The following is a 21,706-nucleotide window of genomic DNA, read 5'->3' on the forward strand; positions in this document are numbered from 1 at the left end:
CATTAGCCAGTATGTAGGGACTGGTAACATAGACATTTCTTGATGGCACAACCTTCACACAAATCTGGCCTTAAAACATATGTCCCTGTCTTGTGTTACGTAGTGCTGTGTACCACACCATTAAAAGCTCTGCTAAGTTAAAATGAAAGTACCCTTCCCCCATTTGATGCATAAAGAAACTAAAGAGATGAAGTCATCTACTTGCCAGAAATTAGCACAGAATTTGAGACACCAACACAGAATTCTTAGTTCCAAAGTGGTATTTCGGGTTGTCTCTGTTACAACAGAGATTTCTAAAACAGCTTAGGAACTAGCTAAAATATAGAAGCATGTAGCATCTCCTAGATGACTGGGAATGGGGAATTTAAAATACGAACATTTTATTTCTATTAATGTACAAAACCCAAGAAGTTTTGAAATTTCAGAGGAGTCCAAATCACTTTATAAATTCTGGTGACATCATTTTACTGAATGGCAAGGAGAAAAGATAGGGTCTAAAACTAATCATTTCATCTCGGTACATCCAATAAAAGAGAATGAGTTCCTTCATGGCTCTACATATTTTATGCACAGTACATACATTATTCTTAGATTCCTCTTCATAATAATATATTTATTGTCATTATCTATATTATTACTAAAATTCATACTTTCAGGCTATTGACAGAATTGACTAAGGTATTAGAATCCCTAGTCATTCATTAGCACTGTTTAGTTTTACTTAATAATCTTGGCTGCTGCTCAGTTTAAGTCAAATAACATTTCCTTAATGCCTATTATGACCAAGACACTAATATACCATAGTTTCAACATACATTAAGCTCAACAACTCTCACGCTCACTAAGAAATTAGTTTCTTATAAGCCTGGCTTATGATTTCTAGGTGTCTTTCTTGACCACTTCTATGATTTCTTTGTTTTAGGTCAGTCTCAGTACATTCAAAGAAAATGTGTTCTGTGGAATCGACTTTTTAAATTACAGAACCACACAGGCACATATCTGTCAATCAATACACTGTAAATGTTTACAGCAGTCATATTTCAAATTGCCTCAGCACTAAATATAGTGTAATATCTTCTTAACTGATCATGTCCATGTATCTCCTGTCTTCAGAAGATGAACCATATAGGGCTTTTTAAAGAAAACAATGGCAACAATTAAAACAGGGTGAAATTGCACAGTAGAAAAGAATATTCACACCAGCGCATTGTGAAGGAAGGTATGAGATACAGCATTACAAATCTGGTTCTCAGTGATGGCAAGATCATTGTGTGCCCACTTGTTCCCTGTGTGTGATGTTATACCCACTGATACATATATTTTAAATAGAATGATAAAACATATCAAGAACTGTGATGATTTCCATGCCTTTTGGATTCAGCAGCTCTATTCTTACGCATTAATTTTAATGAAATAATTCAATTAAAAAAAAAAGGAAAAATGTGTCTGAAATGATTGACTGCAGTGCAATCTGAATGATACAAAAATTAAGAGAAAACTAAGGGGATGACAAATATTGAGAAATTCATTAAGCAGCAATACAAATAAAATGATTCCAGCCAATGATGACTAACAAAGTATATGAGAACATGAAGATCTTTATGATTTGTAACACAACCACAGAAGAGACGTAGGGCCAGGAACAAGCGTGTGCCCACCATTTCATTAAAGGATTCAACCCCGTAGTCTGCGTTACCAAGGAGTTCTAGTCGCTGAAACTTCCAGCCAAATTTAGGGTGGGTGTTCTCCATTTCCCCGTGTTGATTTCCTCCCTCCTGCCATGTACCACTGTCACATCTTAGTGAACACTCTCTTATTTTCATGTATGCAGCCTTTAAAACAGTAAACACACCAAAGCCAGCATTTGCACATGTATGTGATACTCTGCTTGAAGTCAGCGCACCTCTTCTCCCCACAGTAGCCTGTCTGTCTGCCCACGAGAAAATGCTGTCCCCCACAGAGAAACGGAAGCCCTGGATGCTAATACTACTCCGACAGAGCCCTGACTGCTGACGCCAGTCTTCCAAGGAGATTCTCTGTATCCTCCACTGCCTGGGTAGTTCAGAACATGGTTGCGCCCACGGTGCGTGACTATCTCAGCAGCGTGGCGGGCGGCTTGCCTCCCTGCCTGACTCCATGGCCAGCAGAAGGGCAGGGCAAGTGTGATCATCTGGGTGCAAGGTCAGAACAGTGATTACTTAAGAATCACTGAGCACATGAAAAAGTAAGTTGTTTTGAAGGTTCTGTTTTCCCCTCCTCTTCAAAAACACTGGAGCTGATCTCACCCAGCACAGGATGACAGCCTTCTCTGTTGATCTAAGGCACTACCCCCAGGAGCATCGTATAGTCATCAGAGATTTCCCTCCATCACCAGGAAAGCTACGGAACCAAGGACACATTCTCAGCACTCCACAAGCCAATTAGGAAACCCCACAGAGAAAAGGATTTTGTCTTTTCATTGAAAGTAGATAATGCCCTGAATTTCTCACTGGAAAAGAAAAGGAAAGAGCAGATTAAAAGGCCAAGGCTACTGAAGAGTAAGAGAATCTTCAGGCAGAAAAGAGCAGGGGGAGGGGGAGGAATCAGAGCCTGCGGCGGCCTCCCTGCGATGTGTCAGTAGGACGCACAGCTCACAGCCGGCCAGCGTTCTTCCTAGCAGAGCTCTGCTGATTTCCTTGACCTCGTTCTAATCTTTGACCCATTCCTTTTGTGAGTCAGAAGGTTCTGGTAGGCAGCAAATGTCATCTGAGAAGTCTCTTGCTTTCTAGAACTGGAAGTTTCAGGAGGAATGAAATGATTCCGCCATTCTCATCTTCCTGTGCTCAGCGCCCAAAAAGTGTCTGGCACATAATGCGGTCTTAGTAACGGGTTCTTTGAATTAAAGAATGAATGTGTTATTAGCCGCATGCACCTGCAAGTCTGTTTCAACCACTTCTGCTTCAATAATGCATCAGTCAAGGCTTGAAGCAGGTAGTGAAAAAGAAATGGAAGCCCTAGCCCACCCTTCAGCCGCTTAGGGTGAGTGAGGTGAGGGACTGAGATAAAAAGGGCAGAAGAGAAACTGGTAAAGGGAGAGAGCAGAGAGAAGTGTAAATGAGACAAGAGGGATGGGGGCAGGGCAGAACCACTGAAGGAATGACCCAGCAACTGAAGACAGGACAAACTGGTTAGAGTCAAGATGGCAGAAGACTTGACTTCCAGTAGACCTTGACACCCACAGGTGCTGTGACAGTTCCTAGGCTGACCATTACGGATCAAAAAGTAGGCGGGGCCCTATTCCTGGAACTCTCTGCTCCTTCCCCCCAACGGCTGGAATAATTCTCCTACTCATTCGTGTATGAAATTACCGGGCCCTTAACAACTAACAACACTGCACCTCATGGTCGCTCTCTCTTGCCTTCTGAGACGGCCCGCAAACGTCTACGGAGTGTGTAACTCCCCTTGCTTTGACCTAAACACCCCCATACCTCTCATTCTTTCTCCCTCTCATCTTTTGAGATGGCCTGCATTCTGCTCATGGAGTGTGTATCTCCTAAGCCGCTCTCCCTTCTGAGTGAGATCACACCCTTTCTCTATGGAGTGTGTCTCTCTCTAAACAAACTTGCCTTCACTTTCCTGTGCCTTGCTCTTGAATTCTTTCCTGCATTAGGCAAGAACCTATTCTCTGGGAACATGAGGAGTTGAAAAGGCAAAGAGAATACATTTTCTCCTTAGTCAGACTGTAGACGTAAACCGTTAACGGATGAACCATCGGGTGCTCTCCCCTTTCGTACACATGCCGTTAACTGGGCAGTCTAATGGGAAGAGAGGGAGACTCACGACAGCGTTGTCTGCGGCTGCCCTGTACCGAACCCCGGCACTCGCCGGCACAGGTGACTTTGTGACCCGCTCAGCCGGACACAGACAACCTAAGCTACATTGCTCTCTGTGGTTCTGGTTTATCAGAGTCCAGTGAAACCCAGTTCCACTTTACCAGGGCTTTGGCTGATTCCAGCAATGTTTATGAAGTGATATGGACTTGGCTTTCTATTATTGAAGCCAATTACAAGATATAAATTTTCACTCTTTGCAGACCTTTTCTAAGAGAGAGAATATTCTCTTTTATCTGATTCTTCACCCCATCCTTGTGCCAGATTGAATTCAATTTTGGCATCAACATTTTGTATCCTTGCCAAGAATCCCTAAGGCGGGGGGCAACAATTTTTAATAAATCAAAAGGATCAAATCAAATAAATAAATGATTTGGGTGGCAAAGGGCAGGCAAGTTCCAGCTGAAACTCAGAATCTTGGCTCTACTCCAACTGGAAAGTGCGTCACCAGCAGATTTCTGGAGGTTTGCAGGTTTTCAGACCTGAAAGGTTTTTTTTAACATTGCGCTCATTATGGCTGGAGTTAAAGAAACATAAAACAGAATAAAGGAAAAGCAGAAAAACAGTGATTGGAAAGTTGGTCACAGCTACTGCTCTCGAAAGCCTCATTTATGACGAAATGCCAGGAAAGGAGCTCTTTGTGGTGAGTTTGTAAGACTAGGCAATTTAGAAAGATCTGTCTGTATGATTTTTTTTTTTTCTTTTTACCATAGTCATTCCTTCTGCCTCAGGGGGAAAAAGGTGTTTTTTTTTTCCTCACGGGCAAAAGTGGTTTGTTGGCTTTTTACTTCTTCTAAATGCACTGGTGTGTCCTTGAACAGTTTCTTAAAGAGTCCTCAATTTTTTTTTTTTTTTACCAAAACACACACACACACCCTGTTTGGGGATTGCAAATGCCCATTCCAACATTCTCATTCTGCGAGTTTGTAAGAGCTAATGCACGCTGGATGGTTAACAAGTATAAAGCAACTGTAGCAGCTCAGTTCCATTTATTGCTTCTCAAGTATTGCCTGGTTAAAAAAGTTTTGCCATCTGTTCTGGCTTAAGCCAAAGCTGTATTAAGAGGATAAACTTTCGCTATTGCTTCTGTTACTATTGTGGTATTATTATATTTTAGGAATGGGGAGGAGGTGAGAAGACAGAATAAATCTGTATCAAGTCTCTAAAAGAATAGAAGATGAGAATTTTCCTTTGATAATTAGTGATATTATTTTTGAGTTTGACCACGAAGGCTACTTCCTTCCTTCCTGATAAGTTCGATCAAAAAGAAGTTGAAATGGACTCATGAAAATATCCGTAAATGAATCAGTCACATCTTTATTAAAGGTCTTCTGAGTTTCACTAGTTAACTAGGTTCTGCGGTGCTTAAAAGAGAGGTGTAAAACTTAATTGATGGAGGTGTAAAACTTAATTGATGCCGTCAAGGAATTCACATTATGGTGGGAGTGATGAGATGTATTTATATGAAGTAAATTTTTGAAAGAGACTGTCCAAATGAGAAGCCAAAACCTCCAGACACATTAATCACAACTCAGGGTGATGGAACAAGGAAAGCAAGGAGTCTATACTGTCAATCAGTTACTGCTTATGAGTGACACTATCAGATGTATGCATTATACTTTTACTAATATTATTTTAAGCTATGTTTGATAGTATACATAACATGCTACTGGAGTTCTCTGATTTTTACCAGGATAAGCCACAGAGGAACTCTATGTTTATAGCCTAAGGGCACATGGACAGATTATTCCACAGAAGCAGAGATTCTAACATGTTTTTGTGATCCATCTTAACTGTTGGTGTCCATTAGGACCACACAGTGAGCTTTTATAAATTAATAAATGTATATAATAATTCATTCATTCATTAACCGATTAGAAAATTAACATCTCCTGGCCCTATCTGAGCTCCCAGGGTGAGGACTGGGCATTATTAGTTTTTAAATTAGTGTACTAAAATATAGCTGAAGTACAGTATTGTGTTAGTTTCCAATATAAAACACAGTGCTTTGACATTTGTATACATTATGGAAAAGATCACCACAATAGGTCTAATAACCATCTGTCCCCATACAAAGTTATCAGAAGATTATTAACCATATTCCTTATGCTGTATATTACATCCCTATGATTTACTTATCAGATGACTGGAGGTTTGTATCTTTTAAGCCCCTTCACCTACTTCTCCCATCCCTGACCCACTTCTCTTCTGGCAACCTCAAGTCTGTTTTCTGTATCTACGAGTCTGTTTTCATTTGGTTTTGTTTTCAGAGTCTACATGTAACTGAGATCATGCGGTATTTCACTTAGCATAACATCCTCCAGATCCATCCGTACTGTCACAGGTGGCAGCCTTTCATATGGCTGAGTAACATTCTGCTGCATACACACACACACACACACACACACACACACATTTATATTTATCCACATTTTCTGTATCCATTTGTGTATGGATAGACACTAGGTTGCTTCCATATCTCAGCTATTGCAAAGAATGCTGCAAAGAACACTGGAGTACAGGTATCTTTCTGAATTAGCGTTTTTGTTTTCATCAGGTCAATACTCAAAAGTGCAGCTGCTGGATCATATGGTAGTTTCATTTTTAATCTTTTAAAGACCCTGCATACTGTTTTCCACAGTGGCGGCTCCAATTTACAATCCCGCCAACCATGCACGAGGGTTCCCTCCCAAGTGCCTTTCCAATTACCACCTCCATGCTGGGACTTGGAGAATGTGAAATTTTACACTTGCCCTTTAAGAGCGAAGTCTCTGTTTTCTATCACTTTCTGGCTCCCCAGAACACAGTCCTCGAAAGGCTCACTGGTTTTCAAAGCCTGACTTTCTGGGGCTTGTCCCTCCAGGGCAGGATGCCCGGCTGGGGAGCCTGGTGTGAGGCTCGTCCCGCGGCTCCTCGGCGGGGACCACTGTGGTTGTGATGTCCTCCCGCTTGTGGGTCCCAACCTGGGATGTGGGTCTGACTAGACTGAGTGTCTGCCCCTCCTACCTGTCTCGTGGTGCCTTCTTTACATCTTTAGTTGTAGAAAGTCTTTTCTGCTGGCCTTGAGGTGGTTCTCGTAGACAGCTGCTCTGTAAGTAGCTGTAATCTGGGCGTGCCCCTGAGAGGAGGGGAGCTGGGGGCCTTCCTAGCCCACCATCGCGAGCCTTTGCCCCACCAGGTGATTTTAATGAGCTACCAGGATTGAGAATCCCTGGGTTAGGTAGTTAGAGCCAGGCTTTATTATTTGAATTATTCCTTTGTCTCTTGAACCTATGAATTCATTTTTTCTCTTATAGGTTGGCTGAAAACAAAATCAATAATTCCAGGCATATGTCAATCACCAAGGAGAGTTCTGTTTTGTTTTGTTTTTTAACGTTAACACCTAACAAAATTAAACAGTCCTCACTTTCCACCCTCTTTTCTTTGTTTTAAGGACACTGTGTTCTCCTGACACTCCTCATACCTGCACTGATTTTTGAATTCTATGTTACCCAGCGATATCAGAGAAATAATACGTAAATGCTAGTAAAAATGCCAGTGCCAATCCAATTGTATTAACTGAATTATTCAAAAAATCTTTTGCCTGGTCATGATACACTAGACATTGCCCTTTTGCCACCAACTTTAAAGCAATAATTTTATCTGATAAACAGCAAGGTCAGCTGAAAGATTTACATCAGAGAGCTGGAAAGAAATCAAGTTGGGGAAAGTAATGATGGCACCACTAACGGGGATACTCTGTTTCCTGCTGGCAGAGTCTGTATTTCTTGGCTATGGAGACAGGATGTGGGCACTGGAGTCGGGGGACCCAGTTTTTAGTCCCAACTTTGCTGCTAACAGGCAGTGTCATTTTGTGTGACTCACTTCTTAACTTGAAGCCCCAATTTCCTCACCTACAAAATAAGAAGTTTAAGAGTCTTTTAAACTCTTCTAATCTTTGACACTAAATTTAGTTCCCCTGGTTTCAGCAGAGATATGACCTAATATATGAGACATCAATTTATTCCTAGAAGTGACTTTACATTCAGTACCTTAACGTTTCTCATTCTTATTGTTATCGTTTACAGAATGGAGATATAAATCCCAGTTGTATCTACCTCACAGGAAGACTGTAAAGACAAAATCGAAGAATAGATTAGAAAGTGCTAGTTGTAAGAAATATCATTATCACCAACACATTCTCAAATGTGTAACTACATTTAGATTTTTTTGCTCCATCAGTCTTTCTTTAACTTCTCTTTGATTAGCTAAGACCCAGATGCAAGTTACTGGCTTACTACTGAGTATCTGGGCTACTGTCCTTTGTTAACAACCCCCAAAAGAAAGAAAAATTGTACTATTTTAAGAAATGATTTAGAACATGATAAAGCTAGAAAGATCTTGTTGCATTATAATTAATTTCCATTAACCACACTGCCCTTTAGGTCCTTTTAACCAGAAAATAAAAAATAATTAAGAGCTGGCTTGTTAATTTGGCTAGTTAACTATCTTGTGAATAATACTTTGTTAACCATTTAATAATTCTGAAACCATTCTGTTCCTGTTGTATTTGGTAATATCTATGTAGCATCTTCCTTGTCTACAGAGAAAGTTGTTATAAAAATTGAATGAAATGGTATATGTGACAGTATTGCATAAGCCATAAAGCATTCCAGAATGCTTATAATCATTAACTATTAAGCCATGGAGAACATTTTAATTACATGCTTCAGTTTTTACCAAAAAAAAAAAAAAAAAAAAAAACCCCAAAAAACAAAGTCTTATTCACAATTCCAACGTTAAGTATTACATATAAAAAGCTAAAGTTATCAGAAGCAGTGTCCCTCTATGTAAAAAGATCTGTTCAATAATATATCTTGAACATTAAGGTTAAAGTAGGAAGAGAGCATTTTGATAATGATAAAAGTATAGAGGGAAAAAAAAGGGACAATGTGGGTAAGAACGGGTAAGATTTTACCAGTTTAGGTAATAAAAGTGGCACTGAGCCAAGATGTCAACCTCCCAGCTATTTACATGGCGTATGAAAAGTTTCATCTTATTAAAAAGTAGATCATTTGGACAAGTTTTGAAAGACAACAAAGTCACCTGGTACTCTGGACTTAATTCCCAATTTGAGTTTTGCACGCGATACTTATGCTGTTGTCGTGACAGAAGGGAGAGGACATTTTGTGAAATTTATAATAGAGAAGGAAGGGAACCTTGAAGACGGGTTAGACATGTGCTGTCGGCTCTAGAAGGAACGGTTTTTTAAAATACAGAGAGAATATATGTGTTACCCAGGAGACAGATGCTCTGGAGGTAAATCAGGCTAGAGGTATATGTGAAACTCTAAGAATAGAATAGAAACTTTTAAAAACACAAATTTAGAATGAGACCTAAGAGGAAATAAACGGGAAGCCATCAAAGGTAATTGCTGCGGCTGGACTCAGAGCTCTCCTACAGTTCGAGTTTTAATGCTGCACCGAGGCGTCGTGGCTGCCCTGTCCCTGTCTCCTGCAGGCAGCAGGGAGCCGTGGGGGAATTAGGAAGAGGTAAGAATAGATAGCTGCTTCTAAAGTAATGGTGGCATCTTTGTCAAACGACTCAAAGTCAGTAAGAAGACAGGAACTCTTCAGCATAATTTGGTCCAAAATTAGGCAAACAGGTAAAGTATTACAAGAGAGCTGGTGACGGGAGAATAGCACATGCAGTGCAACATCTGAATTTTTTTTTTCATATACAGGGACCAAGAGAGAAAAATAGAAAGAAAAGGAGAAAATAGGACTGTATTCAGAGTACAAGGCCACATGGGTGCCGGGACTCCCTTCCTCCTTGTTCAGGACGTAAGGCATTCCCCCGCAAAAAACCCAGACTGACCACGCCTTAAAACCCACACCAAATGTCATGAAGATTTCCACGTCACAGGGGGAGCAAAAACAGTGAAGTTAAAAGGACTGGCTGAAGGGGAAACAGGAAGGTGGTGAGGAAGTAAGAGGGATCTCTGCGGAATACTCCCCAGCATTCAAGGGAAATCCACCCAAGCGCAGGGCAAGTGTCTGTAGGCGATATCCAGCCCCATCTAGAGTGTACATGGGGGACGGGACATAAAGTGAGTCATCTGTGAAGAACAGATGGGCAAAGATAGCAGGGGAGGCTGATTACCACGACTACTCTTTTCCCATCCACAGAGGGGAGCTACAACATGCCCAGCGGAGCTGGGTGACACACCCAGGAAGACTAGTGTCTAGGTTTTGGAGCTAAGACGCTATAAAAAACAGACACGGAGATAACTTATCCCATTAAACCTGAGAAATTGAACAAAGTTCCTAGACTACTGCACTTATGGTAGGAAAGGACTGCAAGACGGCCAGGAACTACCCATAGCGGTCCTGAGAAAAACCATCGCAGAGTCCCAAGGGAAACAGAGAGGCTGCTCTGAGAGTGGAATGGCATTATTTTTGAGAATGCACTGTTTTGTTCCGAACTGATATGACTAGTCAGAGAACTGAATGCAGTTAATGTACCTAAAAGTATTAAGTCAGAACGTATGAAAACCTGTATCAGATCTGCAGGTGACCCGTCCATATACCCAGGCAGACTTCACCCTGGAGCACAACTCAATTGTTTCAAGCCACACACGATGGCAATTCTCTGTGTGAGGGCTTTCTCTGGACCACAGACTAAAATCAGCCAGGTCGCAAAGCCACACAAAACACTTCAGAGTCATCATCCATACTTTTACAATTTAGCAGTCCTTTACAAAAGACTAATAGGAATTGATAGAAAAATATCTCCATTCCTTTGGCCCCCAGGCAGAACAGTATTGAAGCCTGTTCTACACACTGACCTAGAATTCCCAACTAGTATTGAGCCTCTGTTGCCCATAGCAGTAACTGACTGTTTAATACAACCTTAACTGGCTTCTTTCTCTTCCCTAAGTCACCTCTGCATTTCCCTGCCAGGGCTCCCTGGAATCACCTCTGAAGTGTTCCAATATTGAGAAAGCTTATTGGATAATGGAAGGAAAAGTCAGAGTGCCCTTCTGAAAATGATATAAAATAACAGAGTACTTATTGGAGAGTCTGGGGTGGGCTAAATAGAAATGACCCTCTTGAAATCAGAGTCCGAGGAACAGGGTAGCAGTGAGAACTGATGCTCAAGGTAAGTGAAGATCAAATGATTTACAGATCCCCTCTTCAAAAAGAGGGGAACTTGATCTGTCCACCTCAAGGCCAAATACAGTCCAGAGAACTTTAACGTAATCATGAAAATTATACTAGTTATTCTGACATTTTTAGAAAACAAGAAGTGACACCAGAAGAATAGAGGAGTTAAGTTTTGCTCTAATTTTAAAAGTAACATTTAAAGGATATTTAAAATTCTATAGTGATGAGCTTGAAATTGAAATCAGAATAAGTTTTAAAAATAGATGCTTTATGGCTAAATTTTAAAGGAAGTGGTAATAATTAAAAACCAGCATTACAAGTTACACTAATTCCCTTTCTCAATAGATTCACTGGCACACAAGGAGGAAATCATTCTATATCCTGATTGCCAAGAGACTTCGAGTCTCACAATTTTCTGGCAGACAAGCTATACTGAGTGAATCTCCATTTAAAGATGTTTGGCAAGCTGATGGGTAGTATCCTAACCAGTTAATATGTAGTACGCCTTTCAACTTTAGTGATATTAACATTTGGACAGGATATTTGTTTGTCTGGGGGAGGCTTTACTGTCCATTGTAAGTTATTTGGTAGGATCCCTGTTCTTCACCCTGTAGATGCATGTAGCCTTTCTCACCCTAGTCACGTCAACTCAAACTGTGACCAGATATTTCTAAATGCTCCCTGCAGAGCACACCTCCCCTTCCCCACCCCTGCCCCACCCACCCAGTTAAGAAGCATTGTTTAGAGGGAGTTCTCTTAAATTGACACAGCATTGTAAACTTACTATACTTAGATAAATTAATTTTTAAAAAGACACAAATGAACTTATTTACAAAACAGAAACAGACTCAGGGACATAGAAAACAAATTTATGGTTACCAGGGGGACAAGGGGTGGGAAGGAATAAATTGGGAGTTCAAGATTTGAAGATACTAACGACTACATATAAAATAGATAAACAACGTTTCTACTGTATAGCACAGGGAATTATATTCAATATTTTGTAGTAACTTGTAATGAAAAAGAATATGAAAACGAATATATCTATGTATCTGTATGACTGAGACATTATGCTGTACACCAGAAACTGACACAACATTGTAAACTGACTATAGTTCAATAAAAAAAACAACCACAGAGGGAGGTCTCTTGAGGCATGCCTAATGTCTTTCCTAGTGAACATTATTTTCACTAAATGTGTATAAAATTTGCCAATGATTTTGTGTCAGAGGACATCGTGTGTGAGATGCAAGATAAAAATTTATTTCAGTTGGCTAGTATTCAATACAACTGAATAGAATACAATCAATATAATTCGATACAATGAATTACTCATGGATAAAGTCCTGCATTTAATCAAATAATCAATTTTGTAAGTACAAGTTAAAGGGAACTTGTCTTGGAAAAAATCTGATGATTTTAGTAGATCGCACATTCATTATAATTGAAATAACTATTATAAGCTTTAAAAAAAAAAAGAAACCCTAAGCGTTATTATTTAGAGAATAAAGTTCAAATCAAGGAAGGCAACAAACCCATTGTAATTTGGTCTTTCAAACAGTATGTACATTTCTGCATCACATTTTTAGAAGAACAGAGGTTCAAGAGAAGGGCGGTAAGATTATGAGAATTTAAGCATCCATGTAATTTGAGTAATAACCAGGTTAAGATCAGAGAAGAGAAAACCTAGGCAAGCTTGGAAGGAGGGTGACAATACTGGAAAAAAGGTTGTCAGATGGAAGATGGGGTTCATTCTGTTTTGTACAAAGAGAATTGGAGCCAATGAGTGGAAGCTATAGGAATATGGAAATAAGGATACACAGCTGTCCTTCAGTATAACAGACTGCCTTGCAAAGAAGTGACCACTCCTTTAGCCATAGCTGGACAATGTGTTACCTGGGACATTGGAAAGGTGTCCTCTACATTAGGAGAACTATTAACTGGAACTTTTAAAGTATTCTTAATTTTAAACATTCAATTGTATGATAATTCTACACTCTAAGTAGCTGCCTAGCACATTTTCATGTTACCCTGATAAAGAAGCAACCTTTAATCAAATTTTTATCTTTCAGTAAAATATAGAACTCTGTGCAAAGCATTTAAAGTGCATGATGTTTTTTAATTCTCACAATCTTTTAAGTTGTCTCAGTCTCTCAATTTCATAGCCAGATAAATTTAGCATGATTAAATAATTGCCCCAAGTCTCAGAGCTCCTAATTCTCAAACCTAGGATTCAGGTCCCAAACAATTTTCTCTAAATTCTGTACGTTTGATAGGTAGTTATTTAGTTATTTTATTTAACTGTAAAAGCACCTTGCTCTAAACAGTAAATGTCTGAAATATCACAGGAAAATATTTGTCTACATAAATCTGCCAAATTTTATAAATATTGTAAGTCCTGATGCCTAATCTTCGGGCTCTGGGGATTTATGCCCCAGTCCAAGAATCCTTGGTCTATTTATTAACAATAAATTTTTTTATAGTTATCATCTTTGAAATGTCATACAATTTTAAGGTGAGCTAAGTTATATAGAATTTAATTTAGCCATTAAGATGTGGATTGTTTCCCTGTTAGATTTAAAAGTCATAAGTTAATACTAAGAAAGAACATGGCAGTGGGCTGGTGAGGTGTCCGTAGATCTGTCTCTTGCTCCAGCAGTGTTTGGAGGAAACAGACTCAAGGACACCCCTTCCTCCAGACTCCAACAACCCTCCAACCTTTTTTCTAGTCACAACCTTCACAACCACTCAGCTATCCCCAGCCTCTGGGACCAGCCAACACCATTCTCTGCGCTTTAGTTCGTTATTACTGATCAACCACAAGCTCCCAGATTCCTCAGAATTATTCCACCGAGGTGGAGGCCACCATCAACCACCTGGTCAACATGCACCTGCGGGCCTCTTACACTTACCTCTCTCTGGGCTCCTATTTCCACAAGGACAATGTGGCTCTGCAGGGCGCGGGTCACTTTTTACTGGAATTGCCCAAGTAGAAGCGAGAGGGCTCCCACCGTTTCTTGAAAATGCAAAACCAGCATGGCGGCCACGCCCTCTTCCAAAAAGCGCAGAAGCCACCCCGAGTGGGAGAGAAACCGTGCTCCTGGAGAGGAACCTGAACCAGAAGCCCCCCGAAGTGGGAGAGAAGCCGTGCTCCCGGAGAGGAACCTGAACCAGGCCCTCAGGCTCTGCCTGCGACCGCCCACCTCCCTGACTTCCGGGAGAACCACTTCCTGGGTCAGCAGGTGAAACTCGTCAGGAAGATGGGCGCTCACCTGACTAAGCTGCGCAGGCTGGGCTGGGCCAGTATCTCTAGGAAAGGCTCCCCCTTCAGCATGACTAGGAGCCTCTGGAACCCAGCGGCCTCCGAGGAGCCCCTCTGGTGTCAGGGCTTCTGCCCGGTGCCTCCCTCTGCGGCCAGTAGGCAGCTTTTTAACCACTTTGGAGCCGTCTCCCAAGCCTTGGACCAAATGAAAACAATAAAGCTTTTTGCAGGGGAGAAAAAATAAATAAATAAAAAAATAAAGGAAGGAAAAAGAAAGAAATAACGTGTCTAGAGCAATATAGGTACAAAACAGATAAGCATTCATGTTCAAACCTTTTACTGTAGAAGCAAAGAAAAAGCCCAAAACCCATGCTTTTCTATCAGAATACTGTTTTCAAAAGCCAGAGCTTTGAAACAGTTTCCAACTGTGGGACTGCAACTTACGGAAAGTAAGTGGTGGGTCATCTGATTTCCAAAAAGGCACTTTGCTTTTGTGACAAACAAAAATAGTATTATGGGAAATGAACAAGTATATTTCTTTACACGCTTTTTTTCCTCGTATTTTTATTTTTCAAATAGCACAACCTGAGCAAACATTTTTGACATGTTTTCTTGAATTTATTATTATTATGAAAAATAAAAGCAGACAAGTAGCCACCTTTTCTTTGCACTTAGTTGTGCTAGGCACATTAATTCTTCCTATTACTGCCCTACGAGGTTAGTATTATTACCCCTAATTTATCAAGGAGAAAAAAAGAGTGAGTCAGAGAAATTAGGTGACTTGTACCTATCAAGGGATAGTGTTGGAATTTAATCACAGATTTACCTAACCTGAATTACGTTTGCTTTTTATAGAGAAAACCGTACTTATAAAGTCAGCATCCCCATGTTGTTTTCAGCTAGTTCTACGAGTGTGGTTTCATGTGTCGTGAGACAAACAGACGTAAACAAAGGTACATTTAGTGGCTTGTATCTTTAAGTGTATGAGTGTAGAGGTGCTTAATGAATATTCAAATCCAGAGAACACGGAGTGGTATTCCTCTTCTACTTATCTAAGGGCGGGTTTTCCTTCCAAATGCAGTATTCTGCCTGGTGCCACTCTGTCCCCAAATGGTGACGCATATACTTGTTTAAAATAAATAAATCCACAGTTGTATTAAGAAATATTTTATTAACAAAACAGTAAATTCCACTTGCTTAGCATTTCCAATAATGGATAAGTTGGCCTTGCAACAGAAAAACAAAACAAAACCCTTAGATACCCAATCACACAAAGCACTAGAAGGGTAGGGTCATGTGGCCTTTTTTGGATGTCTTAGGGACTGACCACCTCACACATTATTGTAGTACTTTTTTTTAAAGGCAACACATTACATGGATTAAAAAAGAAGCATACTCAATCAGAAAAGTTACAGTCTAGAGATGTCGAATTTATGCCAGGTAGTGTGAAATCCTCTGTTAACTGCCAACTATGCATGGAACCCTGATACATTTGGTATGAGATACTTGGGACTTTATTCATGTCTTTTCTCTCTCTAGTTCATGTTCCTCTCTTTTCTTTTTCCATTCAAAAAGAAAGAAAGAAGAAGAAAAAAAAGAAAACAAAGTTGCTCAATTTTGTATAGGCCAATAACCTTAGAAATATATTTACTGTCAATATTAGACTATATCATTGCATGAAATTTTAAAATTTATGCTGGAAAGAAACACTGAAATCAATCGCAAACAACATGCTTCAATGATATACTCCTTAAAAATACCATTATTTAACTTTTTTTCTATCACAATTTAGAATCTTTTCAGATGGAAACTCGTTCAAGTTCAGTAGATCAAGTGGAAAAGCAACCCTTTTTTTTTCTTTCCAAAACCTCAAGATGTAAACGAGTGGTTTTATATTTACCTTCTTATTTCACTGGCTTTCCCTGAGTAAGACTGGATGAGAGGAAAACAGCAACAAAAAAGACTTATGAATTCTTTAACCTGGCAAATCAAAAAAGAAGAAGAAAATTTTAAACATAAGTAATGGATATTACATTTCAGTTTTATACCTCTACTTTCTGGGTCATGAGAAGCCTTTAAGACTTTTCATATATAACAATTACTTGGCAATCATAGATAGTGGTGATTTGCTATGAATTATACAAATATCTAAGGTGCTGTATGTCTGAAATCCAGGCCACTTCTTGCCATATTTTCATCGACTAAAGTGTCACAAAAGATGTTCTGCATTTTTTTGCCTTTTCTGATTAAAGCTAATTGTAAAAGTCTTCTATGAAATCTCTATCATTCTTTTAGGAGATGTTAAAGTAACATGATCAATTTTGACTGAGGCACCACCTTCCAATCTAATATTGCATTTCCTTTGCATTGCCTTCTCATACTAATAATTTATTGCTATGAACATCATTGAAATCATATGCAAAACAAGTGTATAATCCATATGTCTCTACGACTTAATGTGTGTTAAACTAAAGCTATATTTAATGATACAGATGTAAAACTGAGAAGTTAAATTATAGTTGATAATCAGCAGATAATGATTTTCTTAAATGGATGGTAATACAGAATCAAAAATTACTGAAAATACTTTCTTAGTTAAGAAAGTGTTTACTTTCCAAAAATGTTTGTCATGCACATCAGGTTCAGAGAATATGTATATATATATCTATATTTATATCATTTTATTGGAAACAAAGGTTTCAACTGCAGCAGCCAGGGTTAAGGTGTAGATCAACCGATTTTGCTTCCATAAACCTGCCCACTTACTGGCTCATACTCACGCAGCAATATACCAGTGATACTCTACTTGATAAGAAAAGGTTCCATTTCATTAGGGACTAAAATTTTCTCCGGGTTTCCTGGGAGCATGTTCTCAAAGAAGCAAATCACCCCATTTGTCATCAATACCTTGGCACAACTATCGTCCTTCCTGCTTTTCAATTTGTCAGTGAATATTTGTTATTATATGTACGTTTGGGTCTTCCATCACATTTGACGGATTCCTCTGGGGGTGAGTGTGTGTGTGTGTGTGTGTGTGTGTGTGTGTGTGTGTATTTATGAATGGCGAATGTAATTGGGAAATGTGAGTATATTGGGGAGAAAAGAAGATTATCAGATACATATGTATATATTTTACCTTCTAATTCACACCTTTCATACAAATACTAAAACTTAATTGCAACAGAATGAAGGCTATACATGTAAGAAAAAAAAGTAGCTGAGTCCTTTTATATACATTCATACATATCTTTCTTAGAATAAACACTACATTGTAATTTAAAAAAAAGTAATTGTGGCAATTTATAATGGTGGCAAAAAAACCTTGAAATAATTGTTGCTCTGATGTCATAAAACTCCCTATACTTAGCAACACTTATAACATTGAATTTACCAAAAATGGCCGAAGAGCAGATATATTTTGCATTTTCTATACAACAGGCTATAAAACGTCACTTATCACAGTCCAGAAAGCACACAGAGATGGATTTTATATAAACATATGTAATAACATATTAAGCGTGCATGAAAATTTCCCAATGATTGCATTTATGCCCTCTTGGCTTTTGTTTTTGTTTTGAATTGTAGTGTGAAAATGTGCCTTATATTTCACATGGTTGAAAATAAGGCCTCCATACTTTTTTTTTTTCCCTCACAACCAGAATGGGGCTTTTTGAATGTGTTCCTACACAAGTCTTCAAAAAAGCCAGCACTTTGTTTCAAATGCAAGTTCCAGCCACTCTTCCAGTTGTGCCAGGCGGCAAACTCTTAAAAGGTTTGCAGATTGAGTCACTCAAAAGGGACACAGTCTTCTCTGGCAATCAGACTAACTGACTTCTCAGGAAAGCGCTAGCACTTTGGCTAAATCCAGGATCATAGGTAGCTTCTTTTTTGTGTGTTGTGTTTTGTGTTGTTTTTGTGTTGTGCCTCGATGTTGTAATACTCCTTTGCTTTATGAATGCGTGCGGTCATCACTGTCTTTTAGAAATGTTCCAGCAACATAAAGACAGGCAGAGTAACACTGTGGATGTTAGGGAATTTATTGGCCCCTGTTTTGTTTTTGTTTTTTCTTTTTTGGAGAAACAAGAGCATGAGATACTTGTTTTTATTTTTTAAAAACAGTCTTTCCTTCCTGATTGCATTCCCTGTCTTTTTTTGTATGTGCTTCATAAAAAGGAAAGTAAATAAGTTTATAGTATGTCTCAGATAAAATGAAGACTATTTCTATACAAGGGTCCTTTTAAGATCTTGGGATCAGACGTAATACTCTTTATCCTTGTTTTTCTTATTTTTGTTGGCGCTTTTCGCACTGCTGGGTTGTTTCTCCTTTACAACAGCCCCATTGGACTGTGCTGAGTTACTGATGTAGTTTCGACTCTCATCCACGTGGTAGGAGCCTTCATCCCGGTTTCTGTACTTGTACATGGCGTAGAGGAGGATGAGGATGCACAGGGCGGCTGCGGCTACGATCCCCACAACCATGCCTGTGGTGCTGCTTGACTCCCGAATCACTTCCGCTGAGCCTGGGTAGGGCTCTCTCCCACCTGCCCGGGTTGGGTTGGCTATAAGAAAGAGGGTGAGAAAAAACATCAAGTGATTACCGAGTTTCCTGAATGCCAGAGGGCTACCGTCACATTTACCGTCTATTTCCATGCCTAATGGACTAGCACCTACTGCTTTAGGAAAAGGATACTGATGCTAAAGGTAGCAATTTCTGTGCCTCATAGTCACTAAAAACTGGGGACTATGAATCAAGGCACTCGGGGAGAGGTCTGCTGCCATCTTTTCTTTTCCACAGATCAATTTTGTTAATAGGGTCTTGGAAGTGCAGCTTCAAATATGCTCCATGTAGCTCTAAAGGGTCATGTTGATGGGTTGATGAAAAACAATAAACCCAACGTGGAAAATAAAATCTTAACATCGTAATGACCCCACCCTAAATATTAGAGAGTATCATTTTTAGAATCAAATTGATGTTGATACAGAACCCTGAGGGCTAACTCTAGCCTGAATCAGGATAGCTAAATTTAGAATTGCTTTAGAAATCATGGCACCTCCCACTGCAGCGAATACAGTATTGAACAATAAGCTAATCCAGGCATTTTGAATAGTCTAATTGCCTGCTTTAAAAAGTGCTATTTTAGTCACACTTTTACACACTAAAACAGAACTAATTTCCTTTTCTGTTGGAGGTTTATTTGTTTAAGTATGTATGTATGTTTCCATTCAGTGGCAGTGGCTGAGTGATCACCAAAGCTAATTTTAAGTAAGAAAATACTTTTATTTTAAATTTTGAGTCAAAATTCAGTACCTAATAGATGATCATAAATAAAGGACTGGCTGTCCCACTTTTATCCAACTGACAAAAACCTCATTCAATCTTTCCGAAGTATAAAGTTCATCCTTGGATACATGAAATGGCTCACAAGGTGCATTAACATTTTGTCCACGGTCTAGTCAGGCATTGAAACTGACCAATGATGGAGAGAAAAAGTCCTGGGATTTAGTTTGTAGGTAGGAGGAAAGGGGGAGTGGCTCTTTCCTCTACATAATAAACTTATTGTTATTATTATTTGAAGGAATTTAAAAGAAAAGGAACAGTAGAGAAATGAGATTCTATCCCATCCCTGACCCCAGATCATTTTTCTCTAAGGATTGCATTTTCTTTCTTTCTCTGAATCCCCATCCTCTCAATTGTCTTACAGAAAAACATTCCTTTTCAGATGCAGGGGATTAAAACTGTTACAATTTTTAAAACACTAATCCTTGTAAATTATGCAGGATGAATTTAAAGAGTCTCGAGATTGCAAAGTAATTGCATATATGTGCACATATATGTGTATGTGGAAGGTGTGTGTGTATATATATACATACATACATACATACATACATATACACATACATACACCACAAATTGAACAGTTCAAAAAAGACTAACATTGTATGTTTATTTCATTATTATTAAACATCATTTAGTAATTATTTTTTATATTCCTACAAAATCTCCTATTAGTTACTGGGAGTCATTTACCTACCTCATAGCACTATATTGCTTTGTAACTCCATTTTCAAACGTCACCAAGATTTCTTCTGCCTAAACGTGGGTTTCTTGCCATCACTTTCCTTTCCTTCCCAGTAAGCTTTACAAGTACAGTCGCTTACAAAATAACAGCTCTTGTCTCAAAGCAGCAGTATGTTGTGTTCTGGAGCTATGACATGTTGCAGGTGAGACCTTTCTGGGACGAATCTGTCCCTGCCTGTTTTACAAAAGCTCATGTAATGTTGCTGAATAAAGAGCCCTGGCGTTGCTTCTGTGGCCAAGACAGAAGATAAAGGCTGTAATCCACAGCACTTGATTACAGGAAATTAATTTCCTCTCAAGAAGAACAGAACCCACTGCAGGAACTCTGTCACTACCCGACAAACCAAAGGCGGCACTTCCTCTTTCAGGACAGTCATCTTTGCCAGTCGGCCAGTCAGCTCAGCTGCCGATTTTCCTTAAATGACAACTTTCCACTTGATCTCTTTGTGGAACATTCTTTTTACCAGGGCATCTCAAGAGCTGGAAAAGGGGTTTTATTTAAACGTTACGTAAATCATTTCCCCCACCTGACGGAATGCGTTCATTTTAAACACATTTTCATAATTACCTCACTTTGCCTGTCAGAAAAGAATGGGGAGAATGGAGAGAAAATCCGTCACATGGCTCCTGAATGTCAGACTGGAAAGTTTTAACGGAATGCAGGCTTCAAATTTTCTATACTGAGCATATATATGTGTACATTCTTTTTCCTGTTAGGAATTGTTACTGTAAACGGACTCTCCTGTCAAAGAATTTTATTTTTAATCTGCTCAAATAGTTTGGATATGCTATAACAACTGTAGAAGTAGTGTGACAAAGACAACAAAAACCAATTGATTTTAAAACTCAAATGAGATTGCAAAGCTTCTAATGCTTCAATGTTGCCATAGAGCCATACGATGAACACAAGGAAAATGCTTGTCTTTTTGGTAACTCCAACCAAAATGTTGCTTATGTCGCATGCAGGCCTAAAAATATCTGTCACCTGTATGTAAACAAAGATTCTAAATATCATAAAAATAGCTTACCAAGAAAAAACAAAAACAAAAACAAAAACCCAAACGCAATGATGAAACATTTGTATCTCTCTCTTCCTGATTCACATTAAGAAAGCAATAACCACCACAGGTACTATTACAGGTCTGTTTGGAATAGGCAGTTGCTTCCATATCTAATTGATTATTTAACAGTTTTTTTTTCCTTCTGTTTATGTTTCAAATCTGCAGGCTAACTGGTATTTTTCTTAACTTTTGTGCCAAGATCAGGAGTATTTATACACTAAAGTGCTAATGGGACATCTCTCCCACATGTGCAATAAAAACCCAGAGAAATTTAAATATTGTCATGAATT

The 21,706-nt window shown here is 39.1% G+C and overlaps 1 protein-coding gene across 34 annotated transcripts in view; it reads right to left on the reverse strand.

Moving 5' to 3' along the window:
* Positions 1-15,427: 15,427 nt before the first annotated feature.
* The window catches only part of NRXN1 (neurexin 1), a 1,021,444-nt gene continuing 1,015,165 nt past the window's right edge, over positions 15,428-21,706 (reverse strand). For 29 of the 34 annotated variants that reach the window (XM_032497527.1, XM_032497524.1, XM_032497518.1 and 26 more), the window contains one exon: positions 18,528-18,835. In XM_032497527.1, the coding sequence (XP_032353418.1) occupies positions 18,528-18,835 (308 nt within the window). Of the gene's footprint in view, positions 18,836-21,706 lie in introns of all 34 variants that reach the window. The other 5 variants (XM_032497501.1, XM_032497499.1, XM_032497539.1 and 2 more) reach the window with 3 other exon arrangements.

This window comes from Camelus ferus, chromosome 15, assembly GCF_009834535.1.
Source record: "Camelus ferus isolate YT-003-E chromosome 15, BCGSAC_Cfer_1.0, whole genome shotgun sequence".
In the NCBI taxonomy this organism is placed as follows: Eukaryota; Metazoa; Chordata; class Mammalia; order Artiodactyla; family Camelidae; genus Camelus; species Camelus ferus.